This window comes from Coregonus clupeaformis, chromosome 5 (assembly GCF_020615455.1).
Source record: "Coregonus clupeaformis isolate EN_2021a chromosome 5, ASM2061545v1, whole genome shotgun sequence".
In the NCBI taxonomy this organism is placed as follows: domain Eukaryota; kingdom Metazoa; phylum Chordata; class Actinopteri; order Salmoniformes; family Salmonidae; genus Coregonus; species Coregonus clupeaformis.
Window position 1 is genome coordinate 5,909,394 of NC_059196.1, and position 15,527 is coordinate 5,924,920.

Sequence of the window (15,527 nt, forward strand, 5' to 3'; positions counted from 1 at the left end):
GTGCAAAATTTGAGAGAAATACGCTTTTTGTGCGTATGCAACATTTCTGGGATCTTTTATTTCAGCTGATGAAACTTTACATGTTGCGTTTATATTTTTGTTCAGTGTACATATACACATGCATTATAAAGATTTTAGGATTTCCGTGGTGGACCAAAACTATCAGAGCACTTTAAAAACATGTTTTTCTTTGATCTTTCTATGTTATAATAAAGCAGAAGTCGTTTTATTTGGTGTGTGTACTATAAGGATGCGATGATCATCATTTAGGTAGAGTTTATGTAAATGTTTGTCTACCTCAGCACCAGTTCAGTCAGTGCTTGTCCTGGTGTCCAATCAGGGTTGTTCTTCTTGCCATGTGTGTTAAATCCTTTTGCATTACTGCTTTGTAACACTGTGTGTACAAGTGTTTTCTCAGTGTGGATTCAGGTACAGCTCTCTTTACGCATCAGTGTTCTGTGGCATGATGAAAAAAATAATTAAAAAGGAACTATTTTACAATGCAGGTCTTTATTGTGTCATCAGTCAAGTAAAGTGAGTTTGTACTGTCTGTTTTTTTTTGCATACTATTCACATGCACTACAGGAAAATGTTCAGTGTTTGAATATGTTATAAAATATCAAAATGCAAATCCATGACGGTTGTGTTAATAATAATAATAATAATAATAATACATTTTATTTGTGCCTTTCAAAATACCCCAAGGACACTTACAGAGTAAAACATATAAAATAGCAAAAATAAACATGACAATAAAAAACGGTTGTGTTTTCCTGTCTCACCTTAGCATGCAGCTGAAGTCATGACAGGCGGTTTGGTGACCCTTAGTGGCACGATGCCAGACTAACAGCTGTGTGGGTTTGTCTAGCTGCTACAGATGAGGGAAGGGATAAGTCACTGCCTCTCTACCCTCCCTCTACTCTACCACACACCACTAAGCAGAAAGGCACCCATACAGTAGCTGCATCCAGTCAATAACCAGAGGGAATTCTTCATCACAGGTACTACCTTTTGTTTATATTTACTTGTTTCTATGTTTATTTGTGGTTTTGGGATGTGTTGGTATAGACGTGTTGGTATAGACATGTGTTGGTATAGACGTGTTGGTATAGACATGTGTTGCTACCTGGGGCGGCAGGTAGCTTAGTGGTTAAGAGCGTTGTGCCAGTAACCGAAAGGTCGCTGGTTCTAATCCCCAAGCCGACTAGGTGAAAAATCTGTCGATGTGCCCTTGAGCAAGGCACTTAACCCTAATTGCTCCTGTAAGTCGCTCTGGATAAGAGCGTCTGCTAAATGACTAAAATGTAAATGTAAAAAATGTTGGTATAGACATGTGTTGGTATAGACATGTGTTGGTATAGACGTGTTGGTATAGACATGTGTTGGTATAGACATGTTGGAATAGACATGTGTTGGTATAGACATGTCGGAATAGACATGTGTTGGTATAGACCATAGCAATGCTGTGTTTCCATTTTTATTGTTTTTCGATTCAGTAAGTTAGAATGACATTTTTACTGAGTAATGGAAACTCAGTAAAAATGTAATTCTAACTTACTGAATCGAAAAACACAATAAAAATAGAAACACAGCATTGCTATGGTCTATACCAACACATGTCTATTCCGACATGTCTATACCAACACGTCTATACCAACACATGTCTATACCAACACGTCTATACCAACACATGTCTATACCAACACATGTCTGTACCAACACGTCTATACCAACACATGTCTATACCAACACATGTCTATACCAACACATGTCTATACCAACACATGTCTATACCAACACGTCTATACCAACACATGTCTGTACCAACACATGTCTATTCCAACACATGTCTATACCAACACATGTCTATACCAACACATGTCTATACCAACACATGTCTATACCAACACATGTCTATTCCAACACATGTCTATACCAACACATGTCTGTACCAACACGTCTATACCAACACATGTCTATACCAACACATGTCTGTACCAACACGTCTATACCAACACATGTCTATACCAACACATGTCTGTACCAACACGTCTATACCAACACATGTCTATACCAACACGTCTATACCTACACATCTATACCAACACATGTCTATACCAACACATGTCTGTACCAACACGTCTATACCAACACATGTCTATACCAACACATGTCTATACCAACACATGTCTATACCAACACATGTCTGTACCAACACGTCTATACCAACACATGTCTATACCAACACGTCTATACCAACACATGTCTATACCAACACATGTCTGTACCAACACGTCTATACCAACACATGTCTATACCAACACGTCTATACCAACACATGTCTATACCAACACATGTCTGTACCAACACGTCTATACCAACACATGTCTATACCAACATGTCTATACCAACACATGTCTATACCAACACGTCTGTACCAACACGTCTATACCAACACATGTCTATACCAACACATGTCTATACCAACACATGTCTATACCAACACATGTCTATACCAACACAGTTTATCCACCAGCAGAGCATAGTGACAACACACAATGACTTGGACGTAGTAAAGAAGCTCCTAGTTTGTTTGCAATGATGGAATAGTCCACTAGTGTATTACAACTGTGCTGACACAGAACGATCCTGTCCTGTTTATGTAGTTGATGAGCATGAGATCCACCAAATGTAATGGAGCCATTTTGAAAAGATGAAAGGTGGGCTAAATTTAGTTACACATGTGCAAAAAGGATTATCTCCTCTGTAATCTCCTGAAATCCATGGTCATGCTCTGTAGACGAGCAGATTGATTAAGAGCTGGTGCTAATGTAATCTCCTCTGTTTAATTAGTGTGAGCATGGTGGGCAGCACATTACACACCATCTGGACTGGAGATTGACTGGAGCAGCAGGCCTGCTCTTATCCACCCTCTCCATCATATTTAGTCTTTACAACAAGACACAAACAGGGACATGTCAACTCTAGCTCTATGTTCTCAGTCTGGATACAAGTGTCACCCTGCACACATCATAAAATAATATTATTGTAAACCTGATTTTTTGACTTGCACAGGTGATAAACGTTTTTTCTAGCTTGTCTTGTTGACACTATAAACGTTGGACACCCCTGTCGATTTGTCTCGGTTTCTTTCTCTGTCTCTCAGGTGTTGGTGACTGGTCTATGGTCCACAGAGGGGGATTCCAGCCATGCTCTCCACGGTGATCTCCAACAGCTGTTCACTCTATGGGGACTATGGCAACTATGGACCTCCCCCATACCCCAGGAAGAACATCAGACCCAGAGCTTCACTTCGACACAACCCATATAACCCATGCAGACCATACCTGAGGAGGGTCATTATAACATCTCAATATTCACTGCAAAGATGACTAGTTTATAATTGTATTGTTATCAATATCTTCACTGTTCGATTGCAGATGACACCTTACTGTCTTGATGTCTTGATTGCAGGTGGACACTAGAGTATCTTTAGCCGATCCCAAGAAAATCTCCAGGACCTCCAGTAGGGGTCAGTATGTCACCGTGCCTGTTCACCATCCAAAGCTGCATCTCTCTCCGACACTGGGGCTAGGCATGGGGCCTCCCCGGCCCAACACCAGACAGAGCCCACTGCCGGTCAGTCAGAGGATCATCCAATCACAGCACAAAGCAAGGCAGACCAGGAGTGCTGAGAGCTGCTCCAGTTATGACAGAAGCTCCTGGGTTAAGAAAGGCTCTAGTAAACCTAGTAAAGGGAAGAAAACACAGAACAAGGCCACATCTTCTTCTTCCAAGAGTACAGGAGACATACGACACAAGAGTTCCAGTTCTAATGGTCGCCAGCACCATCGCTACTTCACCAAGGATGGCATGTGTCGCGGCTCATCATACAGCTCCAAGAACAAGATGTGTGACCTGATCGGCACCCTGGTGGATCTGAAGTACAGCTGGATCCTATTTGTCTTTACCCTGTGCTACATCGTCACCTGGACAGCCTTTGCAGAGCTCTACTTCCTGGGTGCCTGGCTGTGTGGTGATATGGAACACATACAAGACCCGCAATGGCACCCATGCTTTGAGAAATTGGACAGTTTCCATTCAGCCCTCTCTGTCTCCATGGACAGCCAAATCATCAATGGCTACGGCTCTAGAGTGGCCTCAGCCAACTGCATGGACAGGGTGGTTCTCATGATGGCACAGTCCATCATTGAATCAGTGTTAGACGCTCTGATGCTGGGCTGCATCCTGGCCAAGCTAGCCAAGCCTAAGAGGAGGCTGCCCACTCTGTTGTTCAGTCAGCACTGTGTGGTCTCTGAGAGGGATGAGAGGCTGTGCCTGATGTTCAACGTCAAGACTCTGAAAGAAACACACATGCTGGTGGCAGAGATAAGAGCCAAGCTGATCAAATCTCACCATACCAAAGAGGGAGAGTTCATCCTGTTGGAGCAGAGAGAGCTGACTCTGGGGATGGGGCCAGATGGAGCCAGGCTGTTCACAGTGGAGCCACAGACTGTGGAGCATGTCATTGATAAACAAAGTCCTCTCTGGGGCATCAGCGCTGACTCTTTAAAGTGGGAGACCTTTGAAATTGTGGTCATGGTGGACGGAGCCGTCCAAGACGCAGGTTTGTACTGAGAGGTGGGGAAATCTGGAGTTGGAATAAAATAAATGTTTGGGCTATTCAATCAGTGCGAAAAGGAAACTTGTTGTTTTCAAATTAATGGTTGTGAATTATTTCTATGTTATCATTATCAAATCATTAATATAGTTAAATTGAAAGGGACCTACAGTATCCTTAATGCCTGGTTCCGACAGCAGATGTATATAATATAATCTTATAACTTGACTGTAAATATGTATTTCTTCTCAGGCACAGCCTTCCATGTGAGGACCTCCTACACTGAAGATGAGATTATTTGGGGACAGAGCTTTAAGTCATACATGCCACTAGACAAGAGGGGGATTGGTTCCAATCACAAGACCTCTGATAAGAACTATAAGGTCCAGACTGCCACACACAGTGACAGAGAGATGGCAGTGAGACAAAGACATGAGAGATCCCCTGGACACGACACAGACTCTGTCCCCTCCAACATGTCTACAAAGAAAGTACATTACCAGTATTTATATGATCAAATGTTACTGTGCAACTCAGTCGCTAATAACAATGGCACAGGAACTAGGAAACTTAGTAAGAATGAGTTCTTTATATAAATATTGACGTTTGACAAGTCGGCATAGAAGTGTTAATCAAAGTTGATGAAATAAAGACACACTATACATATCCTTCAGAATGTTTATACAATGTGAATAAACGAATGCTGATGACCAATATCTAAAGCTGCCATTTATACATCTAACTTATCAAACTTTCTGAATACTTCAATTTGTAAAAGTGAGCACAGCATGCCTTGTGCTAGGTAAGCACTTGTGTGATATACAGTTACAATTATGCTAATTGAATTAGTTCTTAGTGGTCTCCATACAGTATGTGAGAAATAACAAAAGGTATCTCACTGCCCATACATCAAGCTCTCCTAATTAAGATTTAAATGATGAGTGTCATTTAATGATTGTATTGCCATGTGCTGTGCCAATTTGATAAATGGAAGATCGAACGGACAGTCTCACATGACAAGACAAATGAATGTCAGTTTTACTTTCTCTTCACCAGCAAAGAGGACATCTCATTCACATACCATCATAGACTCTTGCCAAAGTTGATATTTATTTAAATCTACCGTATGTGTTACAATTCCCTTTAATCAATCCATTATGTTTTTGGATGTAAACCATGCTCATTCCCAGTCTGCATGTCAGCACACAGTATTAGTCTGCCACGTCCACCTCAGGTCACAGTGTTCAGACAGACAGAAAGGCAGAAAGACAGACAGACAGACTTATTAGAGTGGGTTTGACTTGTACATCGTTTCATCTGACAGTGAAGAGAGGCTCCCGAGTGGCGCAGTGGTCTAAGGCTGTGCCACTAGAGATCCTGGTTCGAATCCAGGCTCTGTCGTAGCCGGCCGCGACCGGGAGACCCATGGGGTGGCGCGCAATTGGCCCAGCGTCGTCCAGGGTAGGGGAGGGAATGGCCAGCAGGGATGTAGCTCAGTTGATAGAGCATGGTGTTTGCAATGCCAGGGTTGTGGGTTCGATTCCCACAGGGGGTATGAAAACTGTAAGTCACTCTGGATAAGAGCATCTGCTAAATGACTAAAATGTAAAGGCCACATCTTTCCAGGATGCTTCCTGGACAGTCTGACTGTATGGAATATTTTCACTGGCTGTCTCCAGGCCTAATCCGATACCACACCCATGGGAGATACTGCATATCAAAGGTACCTTCTGCTGGCTAGAAATCTAGCTGGCAGATTAATTAAAAAAATTTTTTTTTTGAAACACCGTGATGTTCTCAACTTAAATAGGTGAGACTGGGTTAATTAAGCTTGCGGTAAGGTAGAAGATACATTTTCAAAAAATACTTCGTACCCATTATTTACCTGTAAACAGATGAAAAAGTCCTGATTTTATCATGTTTTAAGTAACACATTCATTTTTATATCCTTGTAAAATAAAATATGATTCACTCAAAATATGGTTAGTTGGTTGGTATTTTTTTGTACTGCACCTGATGCAGAGTAAATTGTATATACCATAACGGGTGTCCAGAAATAAATAAATAAAATAATAATTCATAACAAAAACTGTACAAATGCATTTATTTATTTTGAGAGAGAGAGTGAAAATCTGTCACCTCACCAGCAGGCAGAACAGTGTTAATTTTGTTCTTGAGTGGCCTGGTGAGAGATGTGATACCTTAGAATTCCAAATGAGTCTGACTGGGATTGACGTGATATATATGGCTTTTCAACAATCTGTAATTATGACCTTTGCTCATGAAGCTACAATGTTCAGCTAATAATGTTCTGTCTGCCAAGTGGATGCTCTGTTGGCACAGGTAAGGTTGTTACTAAGCAACCCGTGCCTCTGCCCACCCTATCAGTGGCTTGTGGGGTATCTCTGGAGATGTTCCCTCCTACAAAGAACTGGTTGAGCCTGCCTCCATAGGCCCCATGACCTGCTTGGCAAAACAACAGGTTCATTCAACAGCGCAGCAACACTGCTGACCTCACTGTCTCTTTGTGAAGGGAAAATCCAGAGTTGCATTCTGTGAAATGGCAAATGGTCGACCAGCTGCGAGCGGAGCACATCTCTGTCTCTAACCTAACACAGGCCTACAGATGAGCGCTGAAGAGCCCAGTGCCACACTCTCCTCTGAACAACAGAAGATACAAGGAAAACATGGTAAGACTCCAGGCATATCTATATATCTCTGTCTCTCTCCTTACCCCTATTTACTTTCATTATCACCTTGATACCTTCTCTGTTGCTCTCACCTCCCCTGACACCCTCTGTCTTTAGGCCATCGACTCACTCATTGAGTGTCAACATCACTGACAACAGATGTTGTTTTCATAATGCCTCTGTCTATTTACTGTACATGTACTAGCTGTTGTGCATGTTGTTTAACAACAACTATGATGATTTTATTGATTTTTTAATGGTTTTTAATAATCTATTGTCAATCATCATAATGTATTTCAAGTACATGGTGAACTTTTTACTAATGTAATGTATTATCTGCTAGAGGATAACTTAAAGAGAAATATATGCATACAGTGCATGCTTTGGGTTAACATACTGGTGTTGATTCTAGGGGTATATTACAATGTTTAAGCACCATATTGGAGCAGATAGTTTTTAGAGGGGATTTGTAAATATATAATGCCATCCTATTTTACATTTACCAGACGCTCTTATCCAGAGCGACTTACATGTGCAATTAGGGTTAAGTGCCTTGCTCAAGGGCACATCGACAGATTTTTCACCTAGTCAGCTCGGGGATTAGAACCAGCAACCTTTCGGTTACTGGCACAACGCTCTTAACCACTAAGCTACCTTTCCCACAATATCTCACTGCATGAGCTAGAAATACCCTGTAATATTTAACTGATAAAAAAAATTACAAATGATGTCTTGCAATAGAAAACAATTGTAGGTGGTCTGATTCACCTGCATGTGAAAGGTCTGCTGCATAGGTCCGGTACCGTGTAGAGTAAATCCGTATGTCTGCCGCACAAGGATGACACATTGGCTGGGATTCTCACGTATGGCTATGAATGATACATTGTGCTTCAGTTCACACACCTGGACACCTGTGACATTATCTACGCACCTTTAAACACCTGCCATTCAAATTCCATACACCTGGACAAACCCTCCTGAGATCTCTGGGTTTCACAGTCATCCTAATTAAATCTGTTTGATAAAGGGGATGAGTAAGGCTTGTGTGTGTAGAAGGGGAGGGTTAGTCAGCCAGCAAGAACAGGTTATGTTCATATCCAGTGTCCCAGAAGACTGATATGAATAGTGTGTGTGTGTGTGTGTGTGTGTGTGTTGTATTCATTGCATCTGTTGCAGAATCTTGATGGAGTTACATCATCTGTGATTGAGAATCCTGTGGCTGTCAGTCATCCTTTCCACCCAGAGAAGACAGGAGAGGGAGCGGCCCGAGGAGCTCAGAGTCAGAGCTGCCATGCCTGGCTGAGAGGAATCCACTCTACAAACCACAGTAAGGTCAATGTCTGGGTGGTGCAGTGTCTAATAGGGCTGAAACCACAGGCTATCATTAGTAGATGACATTATCCAATTAGTGCACAAACAAGGCATGCTACATAAAGTCTTATCTAATTAGAGTATATAGCAGCATTAAGCTTTAGTACTTTAATATCTCATTGTCTTAAGTTAAAGCCAAATCCAGCTAGACTCAGTGCTTTAGCTATCCTTTTCACAAACTGTAGTACAGTAAACATCTACCCCTCACAGCTGCCATGCAGACTTGATATGAGTCAGTTGATTATGACACTGCCTGTGAAATGCTCAGCATTCATCTTTGTCACCTGTTCCCTACATGTGGTATGCTTTGTTCACATCCTAGGTTGTGTGCACCTTGTAGACTGTGTAATGGCTGTTACATGATGTGCCGCTATCTCTTCCACTCTTTGTCAGTATGACAGACAGCTAACATGCCTTTCATCAGTATACCCAGGCCAGTTTATCTCTAATCAGTGTCTAATTCAGCTGTGCTCCAGTGTCAGCCCATAGACTGGTGAGAGTACTGGCTGCTGTGTGTGCAGTAGGACTTCTGGGAGGCTTAGCAATCGGAGTGTGGTTCCTAGGTGAGACACCCTGCAAGTATCAAATCACGAAGTATGAAGAGAATGATGACATGTTCAATGTTCTAGTGTTTGTGCAATACAGATTCCTTGCCATGGTGGATAACAAACTGAAGTAGCCCTACATGTCAGAATATAGAACACTGTATTTTAATGTTTTACATTGAGACTGTTATAACTGATTAACTATGCATGATAATCATGTCTCACACAATGACAGAGCTAGATTAAGATCATCTGTTTCACATCCACTGCGACTATAGTTCACTCTGCATGTTGTTGTTTTCCCTCCCATAGTGAGGTTGTTGTTGCGGCCTACCTCTTCCCAGAGCCCAGCAGGGCTGGGGGACACCAAGGAGACGTCCTTCTGTAACGTGACCGAGGACATCTCTGTGGCTGATCCCAGGAAAGGTCTGTGCCTCTCAGCCCCTCACTCACCACAGAGACTGTCATCTTGTCTATCTGATTGGCTATGTCCCAAATAGCACCATATTCCTGTGTAGTGCCCCATAGGCTCCAGTCAAAAAGAGTGCACTATATAGTTTATACAGTGCCTTCAGAAAGTATTCACACCCCTTTAATTTTTCCACATTTTGTTGTGTTACAACCTGAATTTAAAATGGATTAAATTGAGATTTTTTTGTCACTGGCCTACACACAATAGCCCAAAATGTCAAAGTGGAATTATGTTTTTTATTTTATTTTATTTGATTAATTACAAATAAAAAGCTGAAATGTCTTGAGTCAATAAGTATTCAATTGTTATGGCTAGCCTAAATAAGTTCAGGAGTAAAATGTGCTTAACAAGTCACATAATAAGTTGCTATAATAGTGTTTAACATGATTTTTGAATGACTACGTCATCTCTATACCCCACACATACAATTATCTGTAAGGTCCCTCAGTCGAGCAGTGAATTTCAAACACGGTTACCACAAAGACAAAGACCAGGGAGGTTTTCCAATGCCTCGCAAAGAAGGGCACCTATTGGTGGATGGATAAAAATAAATATCCCTTTGAGCATGTTGAAGTTATTAATTAGGCTTTGGAAGGTGTATCAATACACCCAGTCACTACAAAGATACAGGCGTCCTTCCTAACTCAGTTGCCAGAGAGGAAGGAAACCACTCAGGCCAATGGTGACTTTAAAACAGTTACAGAGTTTAATGGCTGTGACAGGAGAAAACTGAAGATGGATCAACAACATTGTAGTACTCCACAATACTAACCTAATTGACAGAGTGAAAATATGGAAGCCTGTAAAGAATACACATATTCAAAAACATGCATCCTGTTTGCAACAAGGCACTAAAGTAATATTGCAAAAAATGTTGGAAAGCAATTAACTTTTTGTATTGAATACAAAGTGTTATGTTCGGAGAAAATCCAATACCACACATTACTGAGTGCCACTCTCCATATTTTCAAGCATAGTGGTGGCTGCATCATGTTATGGGTATGCTTGTAATGGTTAAGGACTGGGGAGTTTTTCTGGATACAAAATAAATGGAATGGAGCTAAGCATGGGCAAAATCCTAGAGGAAAACCTGGTTCAGTATGCTTTCCACCAGACACTGAGAGATGAATTCACCTTTCAGCAGGACAATAACCTAAAACACAAGGCCACATCTACTCTGGCGTTGCTTACAAAGAAGACAGTAAATGTTCCTGAGTGGCCGAGTTACAGTTTTGACAAAAATCTATTGAAAAACTATGGCAAGACCTGAAAATGATTGTTTAGCAATGATCAACAACCAATTTGACAGAGCTTGAAGAATTTTGAAAATAATAATGGGCAAATGTTGCACAATCCAGCTGTGGAAAGCTCTTAGAGACTTGCCCAGAAAGACTCACAGCTGCCAAAGGTGCTTCTACAAAGTATTGACTCAGGGGTGTGAATACTTATGTAAATGAGATATTTATGAATTTTATTTTCAATACATTTGCTAACATTTCAAAAAACATGTTTTCACTTTATCATTACGGGGTAGATTATTATTATTATTATTATTATTATTATTATTATTATTATTATTATTATTATTATTATTATTATTATTATGTAGATGGGTGAAATATTTTTTCTTTTTAAAAATTCATTTAGAATTCAGGCTGCTATAACACAACAAAATGTGGAATAAGTCAGGGAGTATGAATACTTTCTGAAGGCACTGTAGGGTACCATTTGGGATGCACTTGATTGGTCAGGCAGAAAGACCTTCCTAGTAATTTTATGCTTTATCACAACATTTGTGATAAACTAAATGTGTTTATATTACACCTATACTTGTCTTTATAACAGTACATATGTTTATTAATACATTCCTTAACAACTTCTACATGGTCACGGTCACTGGAGAGGAGTTGAGACTGTCTATTGACCGACATCAAAACATGAAATAATGATCTGTTTATATTGACTACATTAGTTATTGGATATAAGATGCTCAGCATTTCCCTCTCAAACAAGACCACAGTTCATTACTGTTAATCTAGTTGGTCTCTGGAGGGATTATTTTCTATCAATCAGGTTCAGTGCTTTACAGAATCAGCCCGGAGAACTCGCTCTTGGAGATCCAGCTAGAGAAGGTGCCCACCTGGCTGCCTGTGTGCTATGAGAGATGGAACTCTTCCCTGGGGACCCTGGTCTGCCGCCAGCTGGGATATCTAAGGCTAGTCTACTGAGACCACTTTCTTACTATAAAGCCCACAGTATCTTGGGAACATACTAGGCTATTCACCTAACTATAAGGCTGATTTCTCCCAGTTAATTATGGATTATTTAATGCTCTGTTAATACCTTGTTTATAAGCTTGCCTTATGACCCATGGATCAGACATTACTTTTTAAAATGGACACTCCCGTCTTGCCTGCTTTTATAGAAGATATAACTATGATTTATTTTCCTTCCAGACTGACCAAGCAAAAAGGGGTGAACTTAACGGACATCGGACCAAACTACACAGATGGCTTTATACAGATTACCTCCGAACACAAGAACAGCCTGGAAAATATATGGCAGTTAAGGTACGGCAGCTGTCTGAGGAGATAATACATTACCTAATGATGCTGAAAAAATTGATGTGCTATAACAAAGTAATGAAGCTTTTCTAATGGACTGATTTGTTTTTATTTAGGGGGAGTTGCGTCACAGGGAAGGTTATAGCTTTGAAATGTTTTGGTAAGTTTCTGCAGGGTACTAACAACACTAACATAATAGTGGATTAACTACATTGTAAATTTGTGCATCTCACACACAGGTAGGACCCAATTACTTTCATATGACCTCTCAGTCACGACTTCATAGTGCTACACATTGGTGGTATACACTGAGTGTACAAAACATTAGGAACACCTTCTCTTTCCATGACATAGACTGATCAGGTGAATCAGGTGAAAGCTATAACCCCTTATTAATGTCACTTGTTAAATACAGTTCAACCAGTGTAGATTAAAGGGAGGAGACAGGTAAAAAATAATAATAATAATAAGCCTTGAGACAATTGAGACATGGATTATGTATCTGTGCCATTCAGAGGGTGAATGGGCAAGACCAAATATTTAAGTGCCTTTGAACAGGGTATGGTAGTAGGTGCCAGGCGCACCGGTTTGAGCGTGTCAAGAACTGCAACACTGCTGGGTTTTTCACTCTCAACTGTTTCCCATGTTTATCAAGAATGGTCCACCACCCTAAGGACATCCAGCCATCTTGACACAACTGAGGGAAGCATTGGAGTCAACATGGGCCCACATCCCTGTGGAACGCTTTACACACCTTGTAGAGTCCATGCCCCGACGAATTGAGGCTGTTCTGAGGGCAAAAGGGGGTGCAAGTCAATATTTAAAAAGTGTTCCTAATGTTTTGTACACTCAGTATATACTGTAGTGTGATGAGTTATCTCAATACAATGTATGTAAAGTGATCTGGGTAAAAATGCCTTCATGTTTGTTTCCTTTGCCTGTGTAGAGTGTGGGACGCGGGCTAAGCTGCCCAGGATAATTGGGGGAGTGGAGGCTACCTTGGGAAGGTGGCCCTGGCAAGTCAGTCTCTACTACAGCAACCGACACACCTGTGGAGGCACCATCATCACCAGCCAATGGGTGGTCACCGCAGCCCACTGTGTGCACAAGTAAGACCCCCAATGACCTCTCGGGGTAAGAGGTCAGAGGTTAGAGGTCCGAGGTCACTGACTCATGACAGTGTAGTGATGACTAGGGACAGTAGTAGCTCTCACTTTCTTTTGCACAAAGTCAGTTATACTTTATACAATTGAGAATTGGAGAGCCTTCATCTCTTTTTTCACATTCCAGCTATAGGCTACCACAGGTGTCCAGTTGGGTGGTCTATGCTGGTATTGTCACACGCATTTCAGCTAAAATGGCTCTGTACACTGGATATGCAGTGGAAAAGATAATCTACAACAAGAACTACAATCCCAGGAGCCACGACAATGACATTGCTCTGATGAAACTGCGAACCCCAATGAATTTCTCAGGTGACAGGGAACTTGACTGCTTCCGTTTTGAATGCACAACATAGTCCCTTGGCTGACTGGAACACTCAACTATATTATTACAGCAATCAGTTCCAAACCATGTTCCAATATTACTGAAATTAACTTCAAAATGACCTACACTGTTCTAATGTTCTTAATATTCTCTTATATTGTATTTTTTAGATACCATCAGGCCTATCTGTCTGCCACAGTACGAGCATGATCTTCCAGGAGGAACCCAGTGCTGGATCTCTGGCTGGGGCTACACTCAACCGGATGATGGTACGACTATGAATAATGAATAATATAACTTAAATATAATAATTTAATGTATCTCTATCAATGGTTAAATGTTTTTTCATAGCACAAAGTCACTTAAATCCTAAAAATAAGAGGTATATTTACATTAGTTTGACTTTCTTTGACAGTTCTCATCCCTGACACGCTAAAAGAAGCTCCGGTTCCACTGATAAGCACCAAGAAATGCAACAGTTCCTGCATGTACAATGGAGAGATCACCCCCCGCATGCTCTGTGCTGGATACACCGAGGGCAAGGTGGACGCATGTCAGGTTAGTTCATAAAATATACCTGAGTTATTCCTCCTGTGGCTTGTATTATGAAGAGGTACCAAAGATTAGAGAGTTGTTGTCTTACAAAAGTAGAACTGGTTTTTGATAATGAGAATATTTTCCCCCAGGTGTCCCCCATTACTGTTCTGAATTATCAAAGACAAAGCTCATTAGGCATGTGCCTGAGCGGGCACACCAGCTTTATTCAAGGTCCTACCGATCAAATTCAGTGGAGCTCAGGTTTTGGTATTCCATAATATCCCAACCCATAATCCCTAAATCACTGTGATTTAACAATATCTCAACCCCTAACAATCAGTGTGGTGGTCTGGTAACCAGTGTGATTGACAGCAGTGTGTATCTGCTCCTGTCCTCTCCCCATGGGGGACAGTGGGGGTCCTCTGGTCTGTCAAATTGACAACGTGTGGAGACTGGTGGGTGTGGTGAGCTGGGGTACAGGCTGCGCTGAGCCCAACCACCCCGGAGTCTACACCAAGGTGGCCGAGTTCCTCGGCTGGATCTACGACATTGCATAGGCCTATGTATTGATTTTTTACATATCAGGACCACATCTGCTATGCAGTTCTGTTTCTCCTCTTGAAATTGCATAGTACTGTATGTTACATTTGTTTTTCTATCCACAGAGCTATTGAGGAGGAAGAGGAATAAAACAATGGATGATCAGGGAGACTCATGTAGGACCAGAACAGGCCTAGAGCAAACTGAAAAATAAGTTGTTCCTGACATTCTTCCTCCTGTTCTGTAACTGTCATTTTACCTCCTTATAACGGCCATGTTTATTGCAGAAATGCATACATTATTTAACAGTAGGAAATCTTTTATACTATACATGTTTGTCATACATTTTATTTTTAGCACCTGAATGAGAACATATTTATACCATATATTTGTCTTGTATTGAAAATAAATTATGCTTCATATCTAAACATGTCCATTGTCTACTCTGGTGTGATGGAAGAGCTTTATGTGTCAGAGCCATCATTTCAGAAGAATGCAGACACTGTCCACCGTTGAGTGCAAAGTAGTAGCACCTCTCTCCTGTCAGGAGAGGGCGTGCATGCACCCCTCTCATCTCGTTTCCAGAGTAACAGAGGACACTAGCTACAAAATTGATTTTGTCAACATTTAGCTGTAACGTTAGCACAGGGGTATTTGGTATTTTTGGTGTTTTATTAGGATCCCCATTAGCTGTTGCAA

The 15,527-nt window shown here is 41.1% G+C and overlaps 2 protein-coding genes across 4 annotated transcripts; both read left to right on the top strand.

Annotated features, from left to right (window-relative positions):
- The first annotated feature begins 829 nt into the window (after positions 1 to 829).
- Positions 830 to 5,337, top strand: LOC121567041 (G protein-activated inward rectifier potassium channel 3-like). Its single transcript, XM_041876980.1, has 3 exons — positions 830 to 1,001; positions 3,167 to 4,627; positions 4,874 to 5,337. The coding sequence occupies exons 2-3, from the start codon at positions 3,598 to 3,600 to the stop codon at positions 5,215 to 5,217; spliced, it is 1,374 nt and encodes a 457-aa protein (XP_041732914.1). The 5' UTR covers positions 830 to 1,001; positions 3,167 to 3,597; the 3' UTR covers positions 5,218 to 5,337.
- A 1,786-nt stretch (positions 5,338 to 7,123) lies between these two features.
- On the top strand, positions 7,124 to 15,258 carry LOC121559640 (transmembrane protease serine 5). Of its 3 annotated transcripts, none has more exons than XM_041872763.2 (12): positions 7,124 to 7,311; positions 8,488 to 8,638; positions 9,159 to 9,245; positions 9,540 to 9,653; positions 11,773 to 11,914; positions 12,156 to 12,269; positions 12,380 to 12,423; positions 13,210 to 13,372; positions 13,554 to 13,738; positions 13,922 to 14,020; positions 14,167 to 14,309; positions 14,954 to 15,258. In XM_041872763.2, the coding sequence occupies exons 1-12, from the start codon at positions 7,309 to 7,311 to the stop codon at positions 14,960 to 14,962; spliced, it is 1,254 nt and encodes a 417-aa protein (XP_041728697.1). In that variant the 5' UTR covers positions 7,124 to 7,308; the 3' UTR covers positions 14,963 to 15,258. The 3 variants fall into 3 exon arrangements, with proteins under 3 accessions (XP_041728697.1, XP_041728701.1, XP_041728718.1); XM_041872767.2 differs by having other exon boundaries at positions 11,779 to 11,914; XM_041872784.2 differs by lacking the exon at positions 9,159 to 9,245.
- Positions 15,259 to 15,527: the final 269 nt, after the last annotated feature.

Bases quoted from the DNA above. Each gene is read 5' to 3' on its own strand.
- LOC121559640 (XM_041872763.2), top strand. The intron at 13,373-13,553 runs GTAAGACCCCCA...TTCACATTCCAG, and splicing joins GCAGCCCACTGTGTGCACAA to CTATAGGCTACCACAGGTGT. The intron at 14,021-14,166 runs GTACGACTATGA...TTTCTTTGACAG, and splicing joins CTACACTCAACCGGATGATG to TTCTCATCCCTGACACGCTA.
- LOC121567041 (XM_041876980.1), top strand. From the start codon at position 3,598: ATGGGGCCTCCCCGGCCCAACACCAGACAGAGCCCACTGCCGGTCAGT. The intron at 4,628-4,873 runs GTTTGTACTGAG...ATTTCTTCTCAG, and splicing joins CGGAGCCGTCCAAGACGCAG to GCACAGCCTTCCATGTGAGG.